At 40.5% G+C, this 26,473-nt stretch overlaps 3 protein-coding genes across 4 annotated transcripts in view; 1 reads left to right on the forward strand and 2 right to left on the reverse strand.

The window, feature by feature from the left end:
* FAM184B (family with sequence similarity 184 member B) overlaps positions 1–3,622 on the forward strand; it is a 49,835-nt gene extending 46,213 nt beyond the window's left edge. For both annotated transcript variants that reach the window (XM_052780394.1, XM_052780395.1), the window contains 4 exons: positions 61–178; positions 359–463; positions 1,182–1,387; positions 2,884–3,622. In XM_052780394.1, coding sequence (XP_052636354.1) covers positions 61–178; positions 359–463; positions 1,182–1,387; positions 2,884–2,974 — 520 coding nt within the window. In that variant the 3' untranslated portion in view covers positions 2,975–3,622. The remainder of the gene's footprint in view (positions 1–60; positions 179–358; positions 464–1,181; positions 1,388–2,883) is intronic.
* Positions 3,623–5,205: 1,583 nt separating this feature from the next.
* Positions 5,206–7,568, reverse strand: MED28 (mediator complex subunit 28). The gene is made up of 4 exons (XM_052780397.1): positions 7,382–7,568; positions 7,218–7,284; positions 5,979–6,091; positions 5,206–5,528 (listed from the first exon to the last, which is right to left on the reverse strand). Exons 1-4 carry the CDS (start codon positions 7,538–7,540, stop codon positions 5,331–5,333), a joined length of 537 nt encoding a protein of 178 aa, XP_052636357.1. The 5' UTR covers positions 7,541–7,568; the 3' UTR covers positions 5,206–5,330.
* An 870-nt stretch (positions 7,569–8,438) lies between these two features.
* On the reverse strand, positions 8,439–24,876 carry LAP3 (leucine aminopeptidase 3). Its single transcript, XM_052780396.1, has 13 exons — positions 24,713–24,876; positions 23,864–23,979; positions 23,463–23,517; positions 21,517–21,622; positions 20,239–20,398; positions 16,679–16,840; positions 15,495–15,653; positions 14,592–14,716; positions 13,110–13,198; positions 11,645–11,747; positions 9,839–9,918; positions 9,057–9,169; positions 8,439–8,947 (listed from the first exon to the last, which is right to left on the reverse strand). The coding sequence occupies exons 1-13, from the start codon at positions 24,833–24,835 to the stop codon at positions 8,749–8,751; spliced, it is 1,590 nt and encodes a 529-aa protein (XP_052636356.1). The 5' UTR covers positions 24,836–24,876; the 3' UTR covers positions 8,439–8,748.
* Positions 24,877–26,473: the final 1,597 nt, after the last annotated feature.

Genomic DNA, 26,473 nt, shown 5'->3' on the forward strand with positions numbered 1-26,473 from the left:
CAGGTATCTCTTGAACCTGGTCTGAGGAAGTTTTTCTGGTCTGCATTTTCTTTGGTACAGACTTAAAGAATTAGAAGAACAGTCAAGAAAGTGGGAGTCCAGATCAGAAGATACACACCTTATAAGCTGTCTGCAAGACAAATTAAGTGAGAGAGAAGAAATTATCAACCAGCTGGCAGTAAGATTTCATTTTATATGTACATACATAGTTTGGCATCTGTTGGAAGGCTTTATTCAGTGTTTCACACGTTGCTTCAGACTGATACTTTCTGTTCTAGAATATTTTGACAAATATATGTTTCCATTTCAACTTCCAACAAATAGATGTTTCCATACACATAACTTACTTTCCCTTTAGGAAGGAAGAAAATTTCAGCATTCACTTATAGCCAACACTGAATCTTACAGGAATCGATCATTTTCTTTCAACCCTAATACGGGATGCTTGACTCCTTCCATGAAGGTAAGATGGGCAATGCAATTAAAATCACAAATTGTGATGTTTTATTGCTATTTGAATCATACAGATGATCAGGACAATAAAGGTCCTATTAATTTTTTATGGTAATGTTATTCGGTAGAATTCTTTCCAGTAACACAACCTACAGTCAGGTGCTGAGTATAACATAAGTTCAGTGGAAGTGTATATGCACATAGATACAGGTGTTTAAGCAAATATAAAACACTAGAACTCCAAAGATGCCAGTCTTCCACTGGGATAAGCACAACCATCGCTTGCAGATTTGGGAGCTGCTTGCAGATTTGGGAGTTGCTATTTGGGATATTGCATGCATCAACGAAAATTATGAATTGTGTTTGGGCTGTGCAGGATTTGCCCTTATCATTCCAGCCCCTCTGTATGATACTGTCTATAAATAGTCATGGAAAGAAGGGAGGTCAGGTTGGTGGAAAGCACCTAACTGAGCTCTGCAAAGCTACTGGCTTTGATGTATCTAAAACCTCAAGGTCAAATAAACAAGTTGTTTTAATTGGACTGCCTAATCCATGGATCCTCACAGCATACCCTGACAATGTATTTTAAATGCCTATAGCAAAAGATGGGAATCTTCATTTTTGGGTGCTCCTCACAAGATATCTGGGAATGAGGTATTGTTGAGGTTTTATAGTATAAAGTGTTAAAAAAATGTGTGTGTAATGAAGTTTTCTGTTACAATAAAAAGCAGCAGAAGAAAACGGTTGAGGTGCCCAGTCGTGTTGTCAGCGTTCCAAATTTAGCTTCCTACGCAAAGAGCTTTTTGAGCTGTGACTTGAAATCAAAAAGAAGTGCTCCTCAAATAACAAAATCTACAAGCTTAGACCCGGGTCCCGGCTGCTTCAGGGTGGGCTCTTCATCAGCACAGTCCTCAGACAGCAGTGCTGCCACAAGGTATTTGTCCATTTTGCAGTGATTTATAAGATGATAAATGAAATTGTATTCAGAATCTTGTAGGTAATTCAAACACATTAGACATTTGGAAATAATGATGTAAGGTTCCTGTCGTGCAGTGAACTCCATGTGTTCAATTCTCTGCAGAGGGACCCAGAACTTTACTGCAGAAGTAGCTATAATCACTACCCAGCAGAGCTTATGCTTGCAACCCCTCTTGGTACAAAAAAAGAGGATTTGCAAGTATTTAACTAAGAATGTAGTTAATAATGAACATGGCTGTTTAAAACTTCAGGCACATATCAGTGGTTCTGTTAAGGATGTGTTTTCCTTCTTTCTTTTGTTTCTTTGCTTTCTACTTGGCAGATGTAGATGGCATATTTTTATTTTAGGAGGTATTTGAATGAATCTAGGCTATTCATTTGGCAAAAGGTTTAGAGGTTTAAAAATTGATTAGCAGATACTTAACTAAAAACTACTTAGTTTGATGTTTTTTCTCTGAAAAGCTTGAATTTTTTTTCAAATTTGAGTTATTTAGTGTTTAAATAAACATGACTGAACTATCTCTTCAAGAAAATTAAAAATGTATGTAGTTAACATTATGCAGTTATAATGATAAATTTTAAAAAAACCCAACAACCTACCACTATACTTCATACTATACCACTATACTATACCACTACAAAAGCCAGCCTTCTCACCCATCTCCTAGTGGAGTTTAGTTTTCGTGTAAATTGTGTGCTAGAGAGTGCTTTCCTTGAAGGCAGATGGTGCTGACTGCTGCCAAAGACAATAACCCGGGACACAGGCTTGGATCCAGTTTGGCAACTCCTACAGCTTAAAGATAAAAGCATTCTGTGTCATGCCAGAAGACTGCCAAGGCAAATCAGATTTGTATTTTAAAGGAAAACGTACAGGGAGACTGAGGGTAGCTTGGCTGCTACTTACTCTTTTAAATCAGTCAATCATAAATGAAGTCATATTTGCTACTATAAGCTAACTGAAATTAATGTATTAAAAAAGCATCCTGAATGCTGAAAAATCAGGGACTGTGTAATAGAATTGATTATAAAAGTCCGTTAAGATTCAGATAAATCTTTCAGTTCCAAATAAACTTTTACCCAACATTTTCAATGCATAAAATGTATTTTTAATGTATTTTTAAGAGTGAATTGCAGCTGCCATTTTCTGATTTTCAAGACTTCATATTCTTGAAGCATGCTTTTTTTTTTTTTTTGAGATGTCAAGATTTATGTTCAAACATTTCTCCATAGCTGTTTAGCTCTCCTTCACGCTTTCCTTTGTGGTACTGCCAGTGCTGTTAGCCCAGTTACCTGGCTAGCACAGATCCCACTAGAAATTGTAGCTGGCACCTTTTGGCCTCATCCAGCTCATGTGACCACAGATCCATTAATAGGATCATTAGTTTTTCCAGGAAAAAAGTATTAAATATTGATAAGGTTGTAAGTGATGCTAATGCTTATTTGTTTGCACAGGACACATGGCAATGAACCACCACAAACCAAAGATGACCTAAACCAAGACCCTCAGCATCAAGAATGGTTTACTAAATATTTTTCATTTTAAAGCAAACTATTTCCATACTTCTCAGAATTACTAGAAAAGCTGTTCCTGTCTCCTTTTAGGGAATGATAGTCCAATATATAATTTAGGAAGGGAAAAAAAAAAAAGGAAGATGTAATTTCCAAGTAAATAATTAGGAACAACTGCACTCTCTTACATCTAATTACTACAGAGTTATAGTCATGGATTTCAGAAAAATGCATTTTTTTAACAATCTCTGTAAAAAATGAAGAAAAAGCAAAGTTCTGGATACTGTTACATGAAGAGACTTTTTAATCAAGAGACTGTACCACTCCACAGTTACATTACATATGCAATTTGGTCTCTGATATGTCCTGTCAATCTGGCTCTAGCGGAAAAAAAGATCTTACTTCTGTAGGTGATTTCTCTAAGTTTATACATTTCCTTCATCAGCTGTTTAAAATGATTTCTGCATTATAGTAATGTAATTTTTAAAGTTTTTAATAGGTTTTTGTTAAACATTTTAAGCTGTACAACATGCAGTATACCTCCAAGAATAGCATGTTTATAGCAGGCTGGTTTAGAAATAGTTTCTGGTTTGCTTAATAAACTGTTTTGTATAGTCTGCGTTGCAATATAATATTCCTGTTGCACTTCAATACATGTAACAATCACCCTGATAAATTAGGGTAATATGTAAGTACAAACATTAAAACTTGCTTGTAAATCATCCATTTTCATGTTTTGCAAAATAGTGCTATGTTATGCTGAAGTGTGAATCAGACTGATACACTGAGTTCCAGATTTATGGGAACTGCGTACTTGTACATTTTATCTCAATATTGTTCTTACACCCACCAAAATACAAAATGGGCGAATGACTACATTTATCAGATCATGCTAGCTAACTCATTACTGGGAGGAAACACAGCCATGAAGAAATTAACCCTCAGGTAATTCATCAACAAATGTGAAAGGCAGGGAATTGTGCAACCAGCAGTCTAGTGTTTTATGACAAGATAGTTCACCTTCAACTGCTGTACAATTTGAATCCCCATTTAATTTCAACCAGCAGGGCCCAGCTACATAGCAAATGTTATGTGTGCAAAGAGCCATACCTGCAGCCTAACCTTCTTAGATCAAACAGCCAGCAAGAACTGTACCAACAGATGCAAGCACTTACTACAAAACAGCCACTGCATCTCACCCGTGGTAAAAAGGTGGCAGACAGGGCAGAATGCTTCTACAAGCCAATACTTTTCATCCCAGCTGTTAAGTATTTTTTCCAAGATGAACTGTTCGGTTTGGAAGGAGACTTTGGCATCAGATTTGGCAAAAAGACACTTTTTATACATGCAATCAAGAAGGGGATAAAATGCTGTGCAGTAAGTAACATTGAGGAGTGCCTCAGTATCTGTGAGAGGATCAGGTATGTATAGGGCTAAGTTCATCCACTCTACCCCAAAAACTTTTAAAGCACACTAGGAAGTTCAATACACAATTCTAATTTCCAGGGTTACAATATTCTAATTTATTAACCCTGTCCCCCAAATGATGTCCCTAGAAAGTGGCTTTCCTGCCTATATATTAAGCTTGCTGCCTAGTAATAGAGACAGGACTCCTTTGCCGTTTCTACCTCCGAAATCTTGTTTTGGCTACATTTGGATTACTAAATAGTGCACCCCAGTAAAAGCTAGTTCTGTAGACTGGACAGTGCTGACGACCCAACAACCACAATGAGTGGTCTTTATTTTGAGCGTAGGTATTTTGGACCATCTCTACACTAGCCTGACAGACAGAACAACAGTAACATTGGGCCTGCACTACCTATCCCCTACAGGGGTATGCATTTTGCAGTTTCCTTTCATCCTGTAAGAAACAAATTTATATGTGCCAAGACCCCTTCATGAGGTGAGTAAAAAGTCCGGTGGAGATGGACAGTTCACTTCACAAAAAGTACACTCTTCATCTGATCTAGATACAGAAAATTCTGTAAGGGTGCTTCTACAGTGGTACTTATGGATAATTACTGGATCACAAAACATTTAAATATTCCAGTAAAACCAAACAGTAATCTTTGCAAGTATTTTCATCATACCAGCAAAGATATAGTTAGGGGAGAGCTAGGGCCACCCTTTCTAGAAAGAGCAGGATGCATTCTGGAAAACACACTTCTACCAGAAAGCATCCTGAATAGCAACTCTGCGTATTTTCCATTGAAATACAAAACCAATCCATATTTTTGCAAAAAAAAAAAAAAAAAAAAAAGATAATTTATTTTGCTTGTCTTAACTATTTATATTTTTAGTACAAATTACATTATACAAAAAGCATACAAAGTAAAAAGAACACCACTGCTTTGCATTGTTGAAAATATTCAGATATGCAAAATCAAAGATCATGTTTGCTTCATTGGAGCAGGAATATTAGCAGGTGCTTGTTCTAGGTAAGCTAATGGACCCTGAGGCATTTCTGCAGGCTTTTTGTGCTGTACGCTGATATCTTCCAGGACCTGCTGCCAGTGTCGCAGTTTACCCAAATGCTTCTGAATTAATGCTTCTTTTCTCTGCAATTCATTTCTTAATTCTGAAACATCCTATGGATGAAAAAATGTGTATTAGTAAACAAACAGACAGTATTCATAAGAATAACCACCTCACATAAAGAGCATGTAATTTCTTTAGCTTGAGTTTTCAAGCTGATCTTATAGGGATTCTAATAATGGAAACAGAGGGAAAGCACTGTGAACGCACTAGTTCTGTTCCCCTAGGTCAGATATTTCAGAGATCATTACTTCCAGCAAAATTTGACTAACTGGTTTGTTTCTTCCAATGAAACTATCATCTGTGTTCCAGTACTCCACTGAGCAGCAGGCATCCAGCTTCTCCAGGTTCATGACGAGAGCTATGTTAACAGTCAAGTTCTAGCAACTTAAGATACAGCATTGTGTTGAGAAAGCCCAAATTAATGTGAATGAGGCGATTAACTGTACTGGTACACAGCTCATCTCATCTAGCACAACACAGGTAAATTAATTTAAACATACCTCTTTAATTACTTGCTCTGGTTTCTGGACTGATAGCTGTAGTCTTTTTTGTAGAAAAAAGCATTCCGTTTGTCTTGCAACATCCAGAAACTTCTGGATGCACTGATCAACACCTAAACATAAAAGAATAGATTCCAAAAAAGAAGTTATCAGGCTGATACTGGTAGTTGCCTGCATGCTATTAAAAACACTTTCTAGAAAGAATATCTTCAGATTTACTAAAATGACATATTTATAAAACCAGGATGTGCATTAAGTCTCTGTATAAAACATTCCTTTGCAAACTTTCAGAACTTCTTTTAAAGGTGGAAGACAACAACTCTTTTTCCCAAGTTTTATTACATTTTTGACAATGACAGAGAGTGATAAAATAATTTGTGGAACTTGGTTGAATAAAGAAACCATTTCACTGCATGCCCAAGCAACAAGCTCAATGTAAGGTTCTAAAATATGGGCATTATTAAGAGAATATTCTGCCTTCATATATTATGCACTATGGCTTTGATAATAAAAGCTGTCCCATTCCAGCATATGAATATGACCCAATATCCAGAAAGGAGTTTTCAAAAGCATTTATGCTGTTTTTGACACAGCGCTTGAGAGTCAAGCTTTGAAAATTTTTCAGGGAAAAGTACACTTCTAAACAGTAGTCAAGGGCCCCTTTGTAACTTCATGTTTCTACCAGTTCAGCATTAATTACGCTTCCCACAGAGGTGCCTATCATACAAGTCTTAAAGCACTGCTACTAAGCAATCCAGGCTTTCCTTTCCCACCATTCGCTATTGCTTTATGTGGCTTCACAATGCATCACGTTAGCTTCCTCGTTTTTTGAACCGTGCATTTCATTGCACGTTAATATAACCCCACATGACCCCAGGAGCCAGCTGGCACTCGGATCTTTCCACAGGACCCCGATCATTCCCGGGTGCGAGCCTCCCGCTGCTGGGAACAGCGTTCCACCCGGGAAGGGCCGCGCAACCCTGAGTGACGCCAGTCACCGTTCAAGGTCCCCGAGACAGCTTTTAAACCTCTTTTGGCCTCGCATGGCGACAAGGCACGTACACAGCGACGCCCGAATGCACCTGCAAAACTTCACAGGAGTTTTAGGGGAAGGAGGCCCTGCCCCTCGGTGTTTCAGGCCTGCAGAGTAAAACCGTGGCTTGTCCCGGGCGTCTGTGAAGCCGAGCCCCGCGGCAGCGCCCTAAGGCACCGCCCCCCCTCCACCCCCCGGGGCCTCACCGGTGCGGATCTCCTCCTGGTCCGTGCCGTTCACGTAGTCCTGGCTCACCAGCGAGGCGAAGCAGGCCTGCGAGAGAGGGAAGCGCGGAGGTGGGAGGGCCGCGGGGGGCCGGCGCCGCCACGGCAGCGCCCACCCACGGCCTCCCCCACCCTGGCCCACGCACCTCGAAGGACGCTTCCAGCTCGTCCACGAGCGTGTTGTTGGGATTGCGCGGCCCCGTCGGAGGCGGGATGAGGCCGGCTGGCCCGGGCCCGCCGGGAGGGCCCGGCGGCGGCGGGCCCGGCGGCTGGTTGGCGAACATGCCGCTCAGCGAGCCCGCCATGGCGCGCCGCGGCGGGGGGGGGAAGCAGCGGCCGCGCATGCGCCGAGGGGCGGGAGCCGAAGGCGGGCCCGGGGCTGCCCCGCCCCCCGGCGCCTCAGCGTCGGCCGCGCTGGGGCCGCCGCTCCTCCGCCGGTGGGCCGCTACCTCAGCCCGCGGCCGGCTCCGCCGCCTCGCACAGCGGCAGCCCGAGCTGCCGCCTGTCGCCCCCCGCGTGAAACGGTAAAGAGGAGAAGCAGAGAAAGCAAAGGCATCCTTCCCAGCGGGACCCTCCTTCTCCAGCCTGCGCCCTCCGGCGCCTCCCAGGCTCCGGCCGGGGTAAGCACCAGTTCAGCACCGCTCGTTACAGACCAGCGTTTAACAAAAAAACCCCCACCCTCTGGGCCCGGATTCCCCAAATTCTCAAGAAGACATCGCCCCACGTTGTAAGGGTTAAGCCTGTTGGACGTTTGAACTGAGTCCGGGAATGCTGTCCCTGCGTGGAGCCTGACAGCCTCACACAAGTAAAGGGGGGAAGCAGCAGGATGACAGACATCATGGGAGATGGTGGCAGGTTCCCCCCCCCAAAAACCCCACCAATTACTAACTTGCATGCATTAGTTTTTGTAGAACAGTTACAAGATACACTCTTGTTAGCACTCGTTTAAGACTTGCTACATAATTTAGTGCTGAAGCCATGCTAATCACGCTAATTGCAACAGTTTGAAAAGTCTGATGGTGCATCATTTCTACCTCAATACACACCAACAGCGGTTTTAGTTTTTCTAAGGAAAAATGCTAGAATGGCATTTTTATAAACAACGTTGCAGAGTTACCTTTCACAGCACCTACAATTCACCCAAATCTGAGGCTCAGCTATGATCTCCATCTATTGTTAATTCTCTCTCAATCAAAACACACACCCAAATAAAAGATTTATTGTTTGCAAGAATTATGATTACTTTACATATAAAATAGGAGTTCAGATGTTTTCCATCATCATGTTTTGGTACTAAATATCTCAATAGTTCAAACAGAATATTTTTTATTTCAAACTGCATAATATGGGATGACAAATCTCAAAGGTGAGATATTCTTACCCAAATAATGATTTATAAATGCATTTGTAGTTCATTGCCGTAGTGAAAATATGCTTGAGGCATTCATTTATGAGTAATACTTTTAAAGATTTTTTTTCTTAAGGCAGAGTGGATGGTTTTAGAATAAGTATTTTATTTGGTATTGTGACTGTCTTGACTTAATCGAGCCACAAACTCTACTAGTGTTCTTGTAGGCCGCCCTGCCATGCCTTTTCGAAGATAGGGCACCTCATCTTTATTCGACATCACACCAGCTATATCTAAATGAGCCCAGTGAGAAGCAGTCACAAATTCCTTCAGGAATGCAGCAGCTGTGCATGCTCCTCCAGCTCTGTGGGAAGCAGAAAAATTGTATTGTTTCTAAAGCAGCACCAACAGCACAAACATTAAACAAATACACTGAAAGAAAGGGGCACATGAAGGATATTGGTACATCTTACCTGCTGTACTTTCCAATGTTACTCAGATCTGCAAGAGGACACTCTGTTACTTGTTTTGTGTAATGTTCAAAAAGAGGCATTCTCCAAACTCTGTCTCCTGTCAGAACGCTGGCCTGAAAAAGAAACAGTGATAAGTTTTGGCAATTTTTTAAACTGCATTTATAAGCCCCAGTATCAGGCATGCTTATTTTTGTTTAGCTTTGATCAGTCCAAAAATCTTCAGCCCAATATAATATTAGGTATTTGGAAATACACTGAAAAACAAAACAGTGAATCCTACTTTTTAGGTACTTTGGTGTTAGCTAAAAGGCAAAATTTAAAGACTGCTTTGGTTTTTTCAGGGTTTTTTTTTTTCCTGACAACATAAATCCTTCCCTTCAGAGACTTCTTTTAGCCATCACACTTCAGCCACTCACGAACCCACTCTGAATTTCTGTCTCAGTGTTGTTAAGCAAGATCAATTATCTTTTTAACATGAACTAATTACTGTCAGTAGTCCTGAGCTTATGCAGGTGCAGTAAGTTATCAGAACATGCAGATCCTTGAGATGATGTGCATGCTGTTTGCTGTATATTAAACCTCACCAAAGAGCTAGTAATAGTCAAAATTAATTATTTTCAATTAAATACAGTACTAACACCATTCCTACGAGATTTCAAAATGTAGTAACATACCTTTTAGATTTGCATAAAGAAGGACTTTCAGTAATGCACTAACTTTTCAATAACAACAGCTATTACTCAATTATTATTATGATTTAATAATAAATGCAGATGGCCTACCTCATAAAGGTGAGTCCAAAGCCAGGATGAGTTTGTGAACACCCCTGTGGCAGCAGACCCCAATGCAACATCCATGGCACCTACAGAAACGCACCTTCAAGGTTATACAAAAAAGTCAAAGGTGGACCAGAGCTATTCCTCTGCATCCTGACTCCTCACAGAACTTTCCATTTTTAATTCCCATTATCAGTAATTTCTATAAGTCTGCAAAAACTAAAGATTTTAGTACACTTGCATTTTAAAAAGTTTAAACCTTGTTAAAACATTTATATAATCTAATAGGACAAGAATTCATAAAATTATATTCTGTATCTCATGAAACTGATTTTCTGTTTTCAGCTTGATGTTTATTAGCAATATTTCTAATGTAATGTATTCAGCAATAACAGTGTCTTCTCAAAAAAAAAATCTAAATTTTATTGTTTCCATGTAGAAAATGTGAGTGGCCTTTTTCCAATTTATAGACTTCTACAATTTTCAAGCTGATACTTTCCCTTTTGTGAATTTCACTTGCATAGATTTTTGCACAGCATCTGTGAATTTACTTTTAAGTGAAATAATCCTTATCAAAATACTAAACCATGCCTAAACCAGAGGGATTACATATATGTTTGTTTATTTGATGCCACAGAACCGCTTCTGTAATGCCAACACTCAATCCTCAGTAAGATTAAAAAAAAAAAAAAGAAAGGAAAAAAGTAGTTTAACAAATTGGTATGTCAAAGAAATTTCTACAGGAGCTCTCCTCCTTCCTGCTTGGTGTCCAAGGATCCCAAACACAGAATAATCTATAGTGGGAGGAAGGTCCTTCTTCTGTCATGCCCTTTATAAGGGAATACTTTTACACAAGCCAACGATCTTAAAATCAGCTTCCCTTCTGTCTATTGAAATTTTCCATAGCATCTGAACAGGTAAAACTGATGGAACACAATTTAAAGCGCTAGTAGAGAATATATAGAAAGATAATTATTTTGCTTAGCATATTCATTAACACAGTGGACTCCTGTCCGAACTACTCTTCCATGTTTGCTCTCATTTCAGCTACAGTCACTTCACCCACAACAGTTTGTTACTGCAGTTCATGAGATGCATACACAATGCTGTTTTTAAATTTAAAATTATAACCTCATTCACATACAATTGTAAAGACGAACCAATTAAAGCACATTTTATTATGCCTGAAAGTATGCAAACTGCAAATAAGAGATACTTCAGTCAAATGAATTCTTGGGAAGATGATAATGACTTTCCTATTCTATTATCTAGAGGCATAGAGACCTGAGCTAGCTCACATAATGGAAGAACTGGTGCTGGCTAGGTCAGAGCTCAGGCACTCAGGAAGCCGTTTCACAAAGAAGCTAGTTTGGCTCCAGCGTGGCCAGTGCCATATGGACCTGGCAAGATTCTTCTACAACCACGCCAGTATCCCTGCATCACACAGCCCTGGGAGCTGGGAGGGCTTAGCTCAGAAATGGAAGCACTGGGAAACATCGTGCAGAAACCTCAAAGTCTGCATAGGTTTTCCTGCTCTTACTAGTTGGAACCTACTAGTTCCAACTTCATCTACGTTGCTGAGCGTGTACCCTGAGTTCCAATACCCTCCCCAGTCCTAGAGACGCGGTGCAGCTGTACAAGTTGTTAGAGCATAAACTGTGCTAGCTGTTGTCCTACAACATGTAAAATCATCTCAGTTGCTTTTTGAATTCACATTGGCTTTATATACATAGTGCAACTAATCCACAGCCCAATTTATGAGAGTAACAAAGAACTGACTTGCAAAATGAGCAGGGAAGGGAGACTGCTTACCTGTTAATGTTGCAGCATTGACAATAGCCCTTGCATTAAAATTGTGGGCATAACAGAGAGCATCAGCTAACAGCAGTCTTCCTTCTGCATCTGTGTTATCTACCTTCAGGTGCAAAATTAGTAAAAAAAGATTAACTACTGAAAACATCCCTTTCACTGACTTATTTCTTACATATTATCTTCAATAGCTGTCAGATTGTGAATGCACTGTCACAGGCTCTAGGAACTTCAGGTAATCAAAATTTACTCAAACTAAAAAGAAAAAAGATGTATGTTTATAGAATAAAAGCATATCTGTAGCTGAGATCAAGTCATCTTTCAGCACTGCAACCTCCTCTGCATGCTGGGCCTCTGTGCTGCTGGCTCCTCAGAAGAGCCTGGAGGCTGGAGAGGTGCTCCAGTGGAGTCCCGGGGGGCTGGTTACCATTCCCAGCAAAGCCCCAGGAATCCCAGGGGCTGCTTCTGAGCAAGCACAGAGATCTGGCTAATGGAGACTGCAGAGGAGGAGTACAGATGCACGCCTGGAAACAGTTCCTTGTTATACTGCTTTCTCTTTGGATCTTGAAACTTTTAAAAAAAAACACCACAAAACCAAAAAACCCCCACAATAGCCCCTTTGCTCCTTTCAGGGAAAATTCATTATGAATACTGCAAGATTAATTGCATGATATGCTCTGAGCTACTAGCACTTTCTTGCAAATTTCTTCTTGGTGGGGAAATATGTGCCTAGTCTTCTCCCTCAAAGCAGAGGGTGACTGAACTCAGTTTTGGGAGAAGAAGCTCAAGGAACTGGAAGGTTCAGCAAGTCAAAGGTGTCAGAATCACAGAAATCCAGACAGAGAGAAATAATTAAGCCATCTACTTCTGCACAAAATCAGTGGTCTACAGCACAATGACTTTCAGTACCATTTAATCTATTAGATGAGTATGGAACAGTTTGGATTAAATATAAAATATGTATTTTGGGTACTGATTTGGCAAGCTCCTTTGAACCAACAGCCCCTATGACTCAGAGTTCTGATTGTACAGAGCAGCTTGGCAGTGTTAAAGACCTTGGTTACATCAGCAGGAAACTAATACTCTTACGTCTTACTCCAGATAGCAGGGAGTCTCCTTAAGGGTCTGCTGGAAATAATTAATATGTTATTCATTCTAACTGAGAACCTATATTTAAGATCATCTGCTAAAACAAGATTTTCTAGCATGTTCAGTAAATGTCCATACTTTTCAGCTTTTCGCAGCAATTTATAAAACATGTCTAATCTGTTCAATCTATATTTATAAGAATCCTATGATAGCAGTTTCTAATTAATATCATGCGTCTTACTTTTTTAAAAACAGTACATTTGCACTGCTTATCTTTTTAAAGGGTCTTTTCAAACATGTACTTTGACTGCAGTCATATAACTTGATTGATTAAACCAATTCACTAAAAGCACTCAAAATCCAATTTTCACATGCATACCTGTATTGTTTTTCCATTCCTGGCTCTAACTACATCCCCAGGCTTGTTTGCCTTACCACTGGGCATATTTTCACAGAGGGGTGCCAAACCTCAGAGAGAAAAGAAAAAGTGCATTACTAGTTTCTTTCTCAGAAAAGATGTAGAAAAAACACTTAGAAAACAACCAAACACCTCCTTAAGAAAACAGTACTATTCTCATCTTGAACTTATGAGTCAATGACTCAAAATCCAAATTTTCCTGTTTACTGAAAGACACATGGTTCAGCTTTCAATCAGGGAATTTCCTCTGCATGTTGCACCACCACATTCTCTCACCTATATCATTTACCACTAGGATTTACTTTTACTTGATGCCCAGACAAGTCAGGTCAGAGGAGCAATAAATACCATCTTATGTCTTCCATATATGAATAATTAGTCACATGTAAAGGGATTTCTTTCTTTCTGAAATTAAAAACTTCTTGAATTAACACTGAGCCAATCAAGCTCTGCTCATTGTAAATAAACATTATGTAATGTCAAGAGGGGTCCAAGGACTCGCCATAGAACTCCAACCATAAGAAGAACAAGTAGAGATGAGCAAAAAAGAGGGTCAGCATCAAAACTCCAACTATGAATGGGGTAATGGGATGAAAGGCACTCCACCATTCCTAGGGAAAACCTGCTCCTGGCATAAGGAATAAGCAAATTGTGGACCACCACAGTGGAATTACATACACAGACTTTTGCTCCACTGACTTAGCCCTTCCCTTTGCATATTTTTAAATGAGGCATGTCGTGAGGATGCGTGTTTCGCTGCCCTCTACTGGTTGAAGCATAAAAGTGACTAAAATACTCGTTTCCTCAAAGTCAAGGTTCTCAACTATAAAACTTATCCTAGAATGGATGACATGTCATCACCAACTGATTTTGCCACGGTTGCTGAATCAACTCATTTAATTTTAGCTGTGCAACATTTCTGCAGAAATAATCAGCATTGCTTATACTTAAAAATAGTATCAGCAGACTGGTTTTGTTTGTTTTAGATTTCTCTTCTGCTGAGATATTCACCTAAGGAAACAAGAGTTGATCCCTCTTCCTGTTTAGCTGTGGCAAACACTTATGGAGGTAGCTCAGCTAACTCCTTTTCACTTTTAATTGCTTTTACAGATATCCACATTCCTTCTTGTAATGAAGGATCAGGACTTCTGAAAAACTCATTGAAAATAAGTTTATTGACAATCATTTCTCTCCCAAGATCTAAAAATCATGCCTTCAAAATTTTAATTTGGTGTTGCAATATTTTATGCAAGCAAAGATAGTAATTTTTTTATAAGCAAGTAAAAATGGAAGAGAGGCTGAACAAGGGAGTGAGAGAAGTAGGTCTGCAAGAGTCCATGACATTTCTATTAAGACCATTAAAACTGCTGATACTAGAAAATTACTGTCTAAACGGAATCTTGTAAAATGAAGAGGTTTGGATTCTTACACAAACACGCTTACCAATTATGTTAAGAGGTAGATTTAAAGCTGCTGCTGTCACAATGGCTGAACAGACAGTTGCTGCCCCTCCCATATCTGCTCTCATCGCATCCATACCTGATGATGGCTTCAGTGAAATGCCACCACTGGAACAAATAGCACAAGCATCATCCAACGTTTAGGAGTTCGATGTTGCATACATTGATAATATTCTGTCCATCGGTATGTTTTAGCACCAAATATCAGTAAATGCTAGACTTGGTGTTTTCAAATATTCCTGCAACACCCTAGTAAGCATACTGAAAGCAAGGTATCTGGGTTTTCATTTCAGATAAAATAATGTCACTGAGTTATTTCCTCATAATTAGGATGCCACAAAAATCCAGGTAATCTGCAGCGGTCTAACTCGGTGGTCTTCATAATAGCAGAAGAGCACAAAACAAGAATAAAATAGGACACTTGGTAAAATCAGCTTATGGAAGGGGAACAGACTGATAAATTCTTCAGTAGTTATGTGACATGAAAAGCAGTTATAAGGAACTGCTGCAAAGAATAAACTATTTTCTCTTTCCTTAAGCATGATGTAGATGTCCAGTGACAAACTGCAATTCTAAACATGTAAATTCTTCATCCAGAGGTTTGCTCAAGCCAAAAAAAGAAAAAATAGCACGTTCTTTGTTTTGTTTCCCTCTGAATTTCCATTTTCCCCTTACAAGATGAGGGCATATCAATTCCTACTTTGTCCAACCACTCACTCAAGCTTGTCTTATCCCCAGGAAAGGCAGCACAATCTACTATATAAGGCAAGTTCACTGGAATGGCATTGGAAGATGGGCTGAGCAAAGAAAAAGCATCTCCCCATTGAACATGAATAGCAGGAAGGCATTTTCCCCCCTCTAATCATTAAAATATTAGCATACATACCTGTCAAATGTAACTCCTTTTCCTACAAATACCAACGGGGAATCATTTGTATTAGCACCACCTAAATAGTGAATCTCCAGAAAGATGGGAGGTTCAGCCGAACCCTTAGCTACACTCAGGAATGCTCCCATCTGTTGTGTTGCTATCCAAGACTCCGGTCTGGAATAGAAATTTATATTATTTTTTTTTTATTGGACACTTTGACCGAGATGATTTTGTTTGTTTTTAAGGGATCACAATTCTTGAAGGTTCATACACAAACTATTAATTTAATTTAGTTAGTTATTTTGAAAACTGCCGTTTAAATCCAACCGTTATTACTTTTTTTGTGAAACAGAAAAATACTTCCTTGAAGTTGTTGCTTGATTTTTGTTTTACCTCGTTTTAAAAAAACAACCAAAACAACAGAACAAACAACAGCTCATCTACACTGTCTGCATCAGAAACATTAATCTTTCACTTGCCCGTAAGGCCACAGTCTCTGAAGGCATATGAAGTAACAATATCACAGCAGGTTACAGTTTAGCTTTCTGCTATCAACATGGTTAACTACAGTTAAAGTTGATTTCCCTCAGTCTTTTGCTTTTCAACAAAACAGCCTCCAACACTCGCACAACCAGTTAGCCCATTCCCACCAAAGAGCAGTAACTAGAAATTCAGAGGCAAGAAGCATTAGCTGTCCAAATTCAATTGCAAGGGCTTTTACAGCTCCATCTCAGCATTTTTAAAAGACAAATAAGAAAACCCCCAACAATAACAGCAATAAATAGAGGATGTTTAATTACCACATCCAAACAAAAAAGCAAAGGTGTGTATAAAACCCACTTGGGAAGAAAACAAAAGGTATTAGAAAAAAGGTACCTAGTATTTGCCCTCTTATTCACCAAGTCTTCATCAGGCTTCCTTTCACAGCATATGTGTTAATTAAGCAGTAATTGACTGCATGACTAATTGACAGTTAATCATTTTACTGTGTCACAGTATCTAGCTTACTAGGCAAACTAGAAGCTCACCTCCTAATTCTGAGAGTAGGTTGCAGTGTGGGCACCCCTCATACCTTTTTGCCAAACACTTCCTCTGCTTTTGTTACTTGAAGTGGCAGAGTGAAAATGAAAGCCTGCTGCAGATTTGAATAACCTGGACGGTATCTTACTCTATAGAGGAATCATTTCACTGGAATTTACCTTATATGGACCTTCACATTGCTGAAACTTCTGAGCTTCTGTTCAATATGTTCAGCAAATTTGATTGGAGTTATATAATTAGCTGGAGCCTCCATAAGGTACCGAGCAAGGTTCTGACCCTCAGCGTAGATAACACCTTTTTGCCAGGCTTCACTTTCTGCACTAAACACCACCATACAATAATCAGGATTATAAACATTTGCAAAAGTAAGATGTTGTCAGCATCCATCTGTTCTCTCCTGTCTGAAAATGCGGTATCATTAATTTGGGGCAATTAAGAATGTCATAGTAATCTTACTATTGGGAATTTAGTATGAGATCCAAGGTGCATCTAGTCTAGTAGCTCATCTCTGGTTCTAGTCAGTGCCAAATGCTTCACAGAAAGCTAGAAGAATCCTAGAACAGACAAATGTAAAATTATCTAATACATTAGGTGTTGTCCTAATCCTTACTAGTCAAGAGATTGGCTTAAATCGTTAAGCACAAGGTTTAATACCCCTTCCAAAATTTGTAATCGCATTAATTATAACAGCCCTGGAAGTTTTTTATTTACCATATAAAACCTCCAATTCTGTTTTTCACTTTACTGAAATACAATTATGTGATAAGAGTGGAATATGGATCTCATTTCACAGTGCACTCAAGGCATTTTGCTAATGAATGACAGAGCAAACATTGGAAGAGCTGCCTGCACAGGAAATGGGGATGTCTCTCTGGTTACTTTGCAACACTACCAGTACAAAACCTTTCATTTTACTGAGACAGAACTGAAAGACTTACTTGCGTTAAAAGATACCACAAAGCAAGGCATCAAGCTGGATTCCACCTCTCAAAAGAACACAGTGAAGAAGGAATCTAGAAACATTGCCTGGATATGGAGGGATGTAATTAAGAAGCCAAATCTCAGCTGACACTGAAACAGGCAAGAAGTAGGTAAGGCAACAAGATGACTTCAACAGGTACATCAGGAAAAGGAAGGTCAGTAATAATGCTGTCCCCTCACTAAATGGGGCAGGCAATCCAGTGAACACCAAGACGACTGAAGTTCTCGATGCCTGCTTTGCATCAGTCTTAATAATTACTAAGGTGGGCTTCCACATTTCCAGGTACTTTGTGCTTAAGGTTTGGGAAAGAAAGGTACTACCCATGGCAGAGGAAGATAGACTTAGGACTGCTTAAGGAAGCTGGACATACACAAATCCTTGGTAGCACGCAGGACATAGCTGAGTGCTGAGGGAGCTGCCTGCCATCATTGCAAGTCTGCTCTCTTTCAGTTTGAAAGGTCATAGTAACTGAATGTGGTCCCTGATAATTGGAAAAAGGACAAATGCCCATCTTTAAGAATGGCAAGGAGGGAACTACAAGCCAGTTATCCTAGACTAATCCCCTAAAAGTTTATGGAGAAAGTCATCTTGGAAGCCACTACCATGTACATGAAGGACAAGATGGTCACTGGGAACAGTCATTATAGATTTATTTGGGGCAAATCATGCCTGATTAACTTGACTGTCTTTTATGATGAGAGGGTTGGCACAGAGGACCACAGTGGATGTCATTTATCTGCTTTAGTGAGGTTTTCACATGGAATCCTTGCAGACAAATTGAGAAAACTTGAACTGGAGGCGTAGACTACAAAATGGGTGAAAAACTGGAAGAACTGTTGGGCTCAGAAGATAGCAGACAACAGTTGAATGGTCTAGCTGGCAGTCAGTTATGTGTGGTATTCCTCAGGGGTTGATGCTGAGGTTGATACCTTCACCAACAACTTGGACAATGAAAAGTACCGTCAGAAGTTCATGGAAAGCACCACATTGCAGGGAGCAGCTGAAATGGGGAGGGTGGGGCCATCATTCATAGGGGCCTTGACAAGCTGAAGGAATGCACCAAGGGGAACATCGTGAAGTTTAACAGGCTGGTGTAAAGTCCTGTACCTGGGACAGGACAGCTCTATGCAACAGTCAGGCTGGACACTGACTAGGCAGAAAGCAACGGTGCACAGAAGAACCTGGGGATCCTAGTGGACAAGTTGAGCAGGAGTAAGCAGTGCATTACTGTGGTGACAAAGGCCAACCATGTACTGCATTGGATTAGAGCATAGCCAGCATGTTAATGGAAATAATTATTTACCTCCTTGGCATTTGTGAGGCTGCATCTGGCTACATCTTCTGGCTGCCTCTAGCTACGTCCACTTTTGAGTTTCTGAATACAAAACCAATACTGATAAACTAGAGAAAGTCCAAAGGAGGGCCCCTTAGAGGGGTAGGGAGCTGAAGCACATGGCATATGAGGAGAAGCTAAGAGAATTGGATTTGTTTCACCTAGAGAAGAAAAAAATGAGGAAAGATCTAACTGCAGTCTTTCCTCTACCCTTAAATAGGGTTTATAGAGAAGATGAAGACAAACATATCTCAGAGCTGCACAGTAAGAGGGTAAGACAATGGTCTCAAGATTCAACAAGGGAAACTGCAAAAAAATTAACCATGAGTGTAGTTAAGCACTAGAACAGATGGCCCAGTGAGGTTGTGGAATTTCCATCTCCGGAGATATTCAAAACTGGGCTAGACAAAGGGCTGATCAACGTGATCGAGCTTTAAAGTTGTAGGTAACTTCCAGGTTATCCCTAATCCAAGTTGGATCTGGACTAGATGACCTCCAGAGGTCCTTCCTAACCTATATACAAAAATTACTTCCAGTGTCATAAATGGTCATAGGACCATCTATGTTTTCAGGAAATGTTTATTTAATATAAATGTGATTGGCTCCCAAACTATCTGCTGTGTTACAAAATGGAAAGTGTTGCATGTGGCTTAATAAGACATGCTTAAATTGAGATGTTTTTATTTTATTTCACTAACTTCCTCATAAGGAAGGACTTTTTTCCTGTATAAAGTACATATGGGAAATACCTCCCCTCTGCATGACAGAATATCCTATATGGAAGGTCCAAAGTCCACTCTGATAGGGTAAAAGAGGATTAATAAAACTTTGTTCTGGAACCAAAAGCTCTGATATTACTTTCTGCTCTCAAGTAACAGTGATGTCTATTTAGAGGCCAGAAGAACCCAAGCTTCTCTTCTTGCATTATACTCTGTGAATGAAAATATAACAAATGAACTATGCAAAATGTCTCTATCATGGCATGGTCTGGTGTCAATTAGCACTTCCCGATTCTCAGAAGGATTTATTCGTTTATGGAGTTTGAAGTACCTCTGCTCCACAATTTTGGCATGCAATACCAACAGAAGTCCTTTTACATCACAACTACGCTTCAGGTAATTTTTCACTTGTATTTTCAACTTGGGCCGCCTTTTCTATGAAGCAGCATTTACTTAACCTCAGAACATGGCATACTAACAAAGCATATGGAGCAAACACTATAAATATACTTGAGACGTCAAATACTTCAGGAAATTCAAAGGAGTAGGAGGAGTTAAGAGGGATATTGCTGCTAGCCCTATTCTTTCAGTTTTATATTTTTCTCATGTACAAGCATGCACACAGTTCTATAAATAAATAAACAAACAGATAAATAAATAGGCAAGCTTTCCTTTTGCCATCACCTTCCATGAAGCTGAGGAGTAACTACAGGTTTCTTTTTTTGCTTCAGCTCGTTATATTCATGCAATCCAAGGACAGCGCCTTCTGCAGCCGCTTGAGCATCTCCACAGGGGTCTACTTCAACACAAGAGATCTCCAGATCTTGGATCTGTCTACAGCCAACTGAAAAATACAGTACAGAACTAGTAGGCTGAGTATTGCACAGAACAGCAAAACGGGTGTCTGAGGTGATCAATATGACATTTCAAGGAAAAAATAAATTTAACTCAAGATATCTGAGTTTATAAGTAAATCAAACAGATCATGCAGTAGAATAATTAAAAATCCTAATGACCATATACTGACAAATTTTGACTGAAATTATCACTTGATGAATTGTAATGATTAAGACATTTCACAAGAATAAAAAGGAAAGTCCACACTTGTTCCAATTCCTTTAAGCTCACTCTATATCAAAGAAAAGCTTTATCATTCTGGAGTGCTATAGATTATGACTATCTACAGGTATGGAAATTCACTGTAATTTAGTTTTTTGCTAAGAATGTATGACTGCTCTTTTCTTCCAAACGAGTTTATACACACTTTTATAAACAAACAAAAAAATACAATAACATATTCCATAAATTCTATTTTGTACCCAAATAATTTAACAACGTTTTGGCAGCTGGTGAGACAATGTGGGCTAGCACTTCAGACATATAGCTGTCATACACGTGTGACTGACCTCCAGTCTCAGATTATAAATTCTGCGGTGATAACTCTTTCTATTCTTGTTTTATGCACACTTAGATGCAGCAGTCATCCTTGATTAAGATAGAGAGGCCTCCTCTGCCTATGAGGGATAACGTACTGAATCATACTACTGATGCTGTGAAAGATAGCAGTTTATAACACAAATATCTCCGTTACAAACTAAGTGGCAAAAGTAAATACATGTGCATACTTAAGTACAGCATGTGCATAAAGTGAATCGGTGATGCTCTCAGGCTTCAAAATAGTAGTAATTAAACAAGTGCCTTTTCAATATCACACTCTTTAGGAAAGTTATTTGATATAAATAACTGCAGTTACCTCTCTGCAGATTGATTTACATGCCCTATAACTCCTTCCTCACTAAGGAAAAACTTATATGAATATCAGTGACAAGTAAACGCATTTGCCAAACCATGAAGTAGGTTTTGCATTTAAAAACAAAATCATGTCTAGACTCACTCTTCAAAAATGGAACATGCTGCAGCATTGCAATAGTACTATAGACAAAATGCTTAAAAATAGTTAACCTGCAACAGCTGCACGAATATTTTCTTTGCCTTCATTCCAGTTTTCTTGCTCATTTACTCCAGCATTCTTCTTACCCAAGCCAACTACAACCACGCTCGGAAAGTCCTAGATGAAGCCGACACACAAATGGATTCACTTTCCTCATTGTTACAGCCACAGCAAAGAGTTGTTAAAAAGACCTTACTTTTCAAATCAAACCAAGCACAGCATTAAAATACATTCAGTACTTTATGTTACACACATTTCTTCGTCAAGAGTGCCAGTATGGTGCCACTGTCTTGCACTCCCAATCATTTGCCCCAGGCATGCAACCAGTTGTTCTCTTGTTCTCGTCCGGTTAATAGTTAGTTATGCGTATTGCAGCAGAGAGGGCTTTATGCTCAACATATAGCAGACTTGATACTTCTAATGGCAAGTCTAAGAGTCCTTTGAAAGCAGATCCAGCTTTCCAGCTGCAACAAAGGCCAGAACTGAGCTGGAGAAGTGTAACCTTTTTTGGCACAGTACTATGCTCAAGGAAATAAAATCACTTCAAAGGCTGAGCCTATTAGCTCAGCTCAGGAGCTGAGCTGGCATGATTTGCCAGGTAACAAACCAAAGCTGCACAGAGGTACACAGCTCTAGAACTCAGGAAAGCAACGTAGTACAGCAGACTAAATGCTTGCCTTATAAGCTGCAAGCAGAAGGCAAAAAGGAAGAAATAACAAAGATTAAACCAGCCTTTTAAGAATGAGTTAAATTTGTACAAAACTCAAGGTTATATATGTGAACAGACTTCCCATAGCTCTGAAGAAAAATGAAGTTAATCTTAGGCTTTCCCTTCCATCACAAAAAGCTGCTCTGTCAGATTCTAACAATCAGCTTTCAAACCGTTACACTGTAGTAAAGTCTTTTAGTCCACAAGATGCTGAAACCAGTGTTAGCTTTCTAGAAGATTCAAGTTAACATTTTTTTAGTTATCATTATTTTACAGACTTAGAAGAGTGTAAGGCCAAATTCTACTGCCTTCTCTTGCAGAGATTTGCTACTCACTTCAGAGGCCATCCTGTATGCAGAACTGGGATAATGGCACCTTCAGTGGACTCAACTTCCATGAAATTTCCAAGAGCTTTTCTACTGAGACCAGTGTCACCTGTCCGGGGTCTCCACACAGGAATTTATACATGGTAGGCAATACTCACTATAAATTGATTTATTTAAAATCATTTAAATAGCCCTAACATAAGATTCAGTTACTTAGGCAGGGACACCTAGTGTCACATTACATGTCTGCCTAGCCTCTAGCTACTACTCCAGAAAGGCACAAATGGTAACCACATTTGCCAGCTCCACGTAGGTGCATTAGATGTATTAGGGCTTCTCAAATGGCACCTAAAGCCTAACTTTAAGCAGATGAATCCCCGTCTCATACTCTTGTGATAGATCATGTCTGTGCAGAGAGAAGTCCTGCTTGAAGAACAGTCCCACGTCTTGATTTCAGAGGTTTCAAGCAAATGACTTTAAAACCTCTGATTAAAGCCTACAACGGGACTACCTTGCGTTAGAACTGTCATGTTGGGAAGGCCTTTGCACATACTGGTACACACTTGCACACTCACTCCTCCTGAACATAGAAGGCACAGTAGAAGTCTGATCCAGAACTGTTGTGCTTCAGCTCATTCAGTAAGCAGTTATTCAGAGCACACCACCTTTGCAGCAAACTTGTTTACATCTTCTCCATTTGCAGCACAGTGGAGGGAGTACAGGATTGTGCAAAAGGCCATGCAAACATGGGGAGTGCAGAACAGGAGGTTTCAATAAGAACCCATGTTTTGCTGAGAGGGATGAGAGGGGCAAGAAAAGCAGAGCATTTATACAAGCACAGCAGTGAACCCAGCTTAAAATAAGATGTAAGGGCAAACCTCACACATTAATCAGTATGCACACCAAAATTCAAAGTTCGTACCTGATGCAAACCATGGAATATGTGTGTTTTGCCTTTCTTCAAAGGTGGCCCACATCTAGGACACAAAAAGATTCTTTTCAATAAAGAAGTCTTTATTGGTGATAAATCTTACGGTATTACGTTCCCTCCACAACCATACAGTGCTCCTCAACACCGTACTGGGACACTCAGCTCAGTGCTGATTCACAGAAAAGGACAATTCCCACAAACATTTTGCATCTGTTTCCTCAGTGCTTAGTTTTTTCCACTGGAGTTCCCCTCCAAAGTGCTTGGCCTCGTAGAAGCAAATACCAGCCTGAGAAGTGGTATGGATACAAACCCTAATAATGACAAAAAAAGATCATTCTTATTGGCATTTGCAGGTACTTTTAATTCATTTCAGAAGCTTATCACACACTTACACGGATAGAAGTTCTCTCAGCTTTCCAGACACAAGTCTATCGAAAGCATCTGCTGCACTAGTGAGCTGGGCGGCACCTTCATCCTTTTCACTTGAGTAGATTCCCAGAACAAGACCCTAAAAAAGGACACGCATTAATGTAAACAACATGGAATTTAGAGACCCATCTGAAAGGCAGCAAGCACACTGTTCAAACCATAGCTACTGCTGTCTATGTTCATCTCAGTTTACATACTTATCTAACGTGACGCACAGAGCGGTGCCTTGGTAAACCAGGATAAACTACTACAACTACTTTTAAGCATGAAAAAGAAATTAGATACAGTATAACTAAAGTTATAATCATTTTGCCTAACACGTAGAGACACAAACTCTTTCAGTCTGTAGTTTTAAGTACAAAAGAGCTTTTCTTTTTTTTTTCCCCTCCCTCCCCCGAAACGCAGATCTGCAGCCAGGTGCATCCAGGAGGAGCACAGGGGGCCGCACGACTCCCGACTCAAGCCCATCGGCAGGGCAGCGAGGTGCCGGGGCAGGAAGGCGGCTCTGCCCCGGCAGGGAACCCCTCCGGGGCGCAGCCTCCCAGCGGCCCCAGCACGGTCCGCCCCCCACAGGCACGGCGCCCACCCCGGCGCCGCAGGTTCGCGAGTCGAAGCCCCAGGCTGGAGCTGGGGGGCACACGGCAGCCCCGGAGCCGGGCGCCGGGCACGCTCAGCCGAGAGCTGCGGAGCCCAGGTCCCCCCCCCGCTGCCTCCGCCCGCCTCGGCTGGCGCCGAGCAAGAGGGGCCGCGCAGGGGAGGCGCCGCCCGCCACCCTCCCTCTCCCTCTCTCTCTCTCTCTCTCTCTCTCTCACCTTCCCGCCCGCCCCGCGGCTGTAGCCCCGCGGCGAGGGCCCCTGCACCGAGCAGCTGCAGGCCAGGGGGAGATCCCGGGTGAGGCGGCGCGCAGCCACCCTCCGCACCCAGGGCAGCAGCATGGCTGGCTGGCTGGGAGGGAGGGAGGGAGGCAGGCCGGCCTGCCGCCACCTGACCCCGGCGCGCTGACGGCCTCATCGGCCGGCGCCGCGCGGGGCGGGGCCGCGGCCGGGGCCGGGGCGGAGGGCGGCCCGTAGGAAGAGTTTGCAAGCCAGGGTCTTCAGGGCCGCGAGGTGGTCTTGCGTTGTTTACGTGCGTATGAGACTTTGTACCGCAAGGAATGGGGGGTGACTCGGTGTCCGGGTGGGTTTTTGCCCTCTTGTGGTATGGTCTGGATGAGTATTGGGACGTGCTGCTGAGGATGAAACAACTTCTCGGGTGGCCTTAACCACAGACTTGAAAAAACTAGTCCTGGTATGCATGCGGTATCTTTAATTTGCATATTGAAGATTAAAATGTAAACGGCTAATGAAAAAATAAAGTTTTATTGCAAATGCAAAGACAACAAATTGACATTACTTTCAATGTAGGATGGTGGTTTACTTGTATAATATCACCCTGTCTTTCTAGGAGGTTGATTAGGTTCTAAGAGAAAGCAGTAAGGATCCCAGACTGAAATTAAAAAAAAAAAAAAAAAAAAAGTGGTAAGTGAAAATAGGAGGCCAATGAGAATGACTATCGTTATATTTTATCAGGAAAATTCACACCAGAATATTGGGTCATCAGTGTAATGTCAGAAGTAGATTTATGCTTCTCTAGCAAAAGCACTGTATGGAAAAGAACTGTTTGGAGTTTGCTGCCATTTATTTTGTCATCAGTATGAAGAGCCAGAGTTTCAGTGGCACTGAACATGCACTGGATTTTGATGTCAAGTGATCCTTTTTTTCTTTTTTGGGGGGGTGGGTGGTGTCAGAAGTATGAAACATAGATTATAAGTAATTTGCTTTTATATGTTAGAGCCTGACATCTTACTATGTATAACAATTAGTTTGCTTTTGCATACATCTGTAACTGAACTTGCACTGTTGCATCAGCAGAACATGACGAAGAAGGGTAGCTGGGCTTATTGTCTAACAGTATATTGCAGTTCCCACATAACCGCTTTTTCCATTACGTGGTACAGAGAGAAATAACATGTCTTATTAAGGACAGCGGCACTCAAGAGTCAATGACTGAGGGAAATTGCATCCATTTTGATTTGTCCTGTAAAATTACATTCTTTAACATTAAATCGTAACATTATTTAAAGAGTCAAAGTCGTAACTAGTTTTTAGCTTCATTTATTTTCGAGAGGCTCTTAGAATCAATAGTTTCTTAGTTCTTTGAAGAGTAGCTCCATAGCTTCTCTATGTCCTGCATGGAGCTTCTATATATTCTGCATGTACAAATTAAGTGGGTATTTTCAGGGTATATGAAGTTGTCTTTAATTTTATGAAAAGACAGGATTTGACCCATAATCACTTCAAAGTTCTGGGCAGATATTGCTCATAAATATTCTCATTTGGGATTTCAAATCTTCCAAAGTAAAAAGCACCCCCAAAGAAGTCTTCACTTCCACATGTTGAGCATGCGTATGATCAGATACACTATGTGAAGTATATCTAAAATGAAAATGTGTAAATAAAGTAGATCACACTTATATCAAGTCCCACATTTTTTGAAAGTATTTTGTGATGTACAAGGGAAAGCTGAAAAGGTCT

The sequence above is a fragment of the Harpia harpyja genome, chromosome 2 (assembly GCF_026419915.1).
Source record: "Harpia harpyja isolate bHarHar1 chromosome 2, bHarHar1 primary haplotype, whole genome shotgun sequence".
Classification (NCBI taxonomy): Eukaryota; Metazoa; Chordata; class Aves; order Accipitriformes; family Accipitridae; genus Harpia; species Harpia harpyja.

Coding starts and splice junctions, on each gene's coding strand:
- MED28 (XM_052780397.1), bottom strand. CDS start 7,540: ATGGCGGGCTCGCTGAGCGGCATGTTCGCCAACCAGCCGCCGGGCCCG. Junction 7,285..7,381: donor AGCTGGAAGCGTCCTTCGAG/GTGCGTGGGCCA, acceptor CCTCTCTCGCAG/GCCTGCTTCGCCTCGCTGGT. Junction 5,529..5,978: donor CAGAGCAAGTAATTAAAGAG/GTATGTTTAAAT, acceptor TTTCATCCATAG/GATGTTTCAGAATTAAGAAA.
- LAP3 (XM_052780396.1), bottom strand. CDS start 24,835: ATGCTGCTGCCCTGGGTGCGGAGGGTGGCTGCGCGCCGCCTCACCCGG. Junction 14,717..15,494: donor AAAGGAGTTACATTTGACAG/GTATGTATGCTA, acceptor TATTTGTTCCAG/TGGTGGCATTTCACTGAAGC. Junction 13,199..14,591: donor TCTACCTCTTAACATAATTG/GTAAGCGTGTTT, acceptor TTTCTCTCTGAG/GTTTGGCACCCCTCTGTGAA.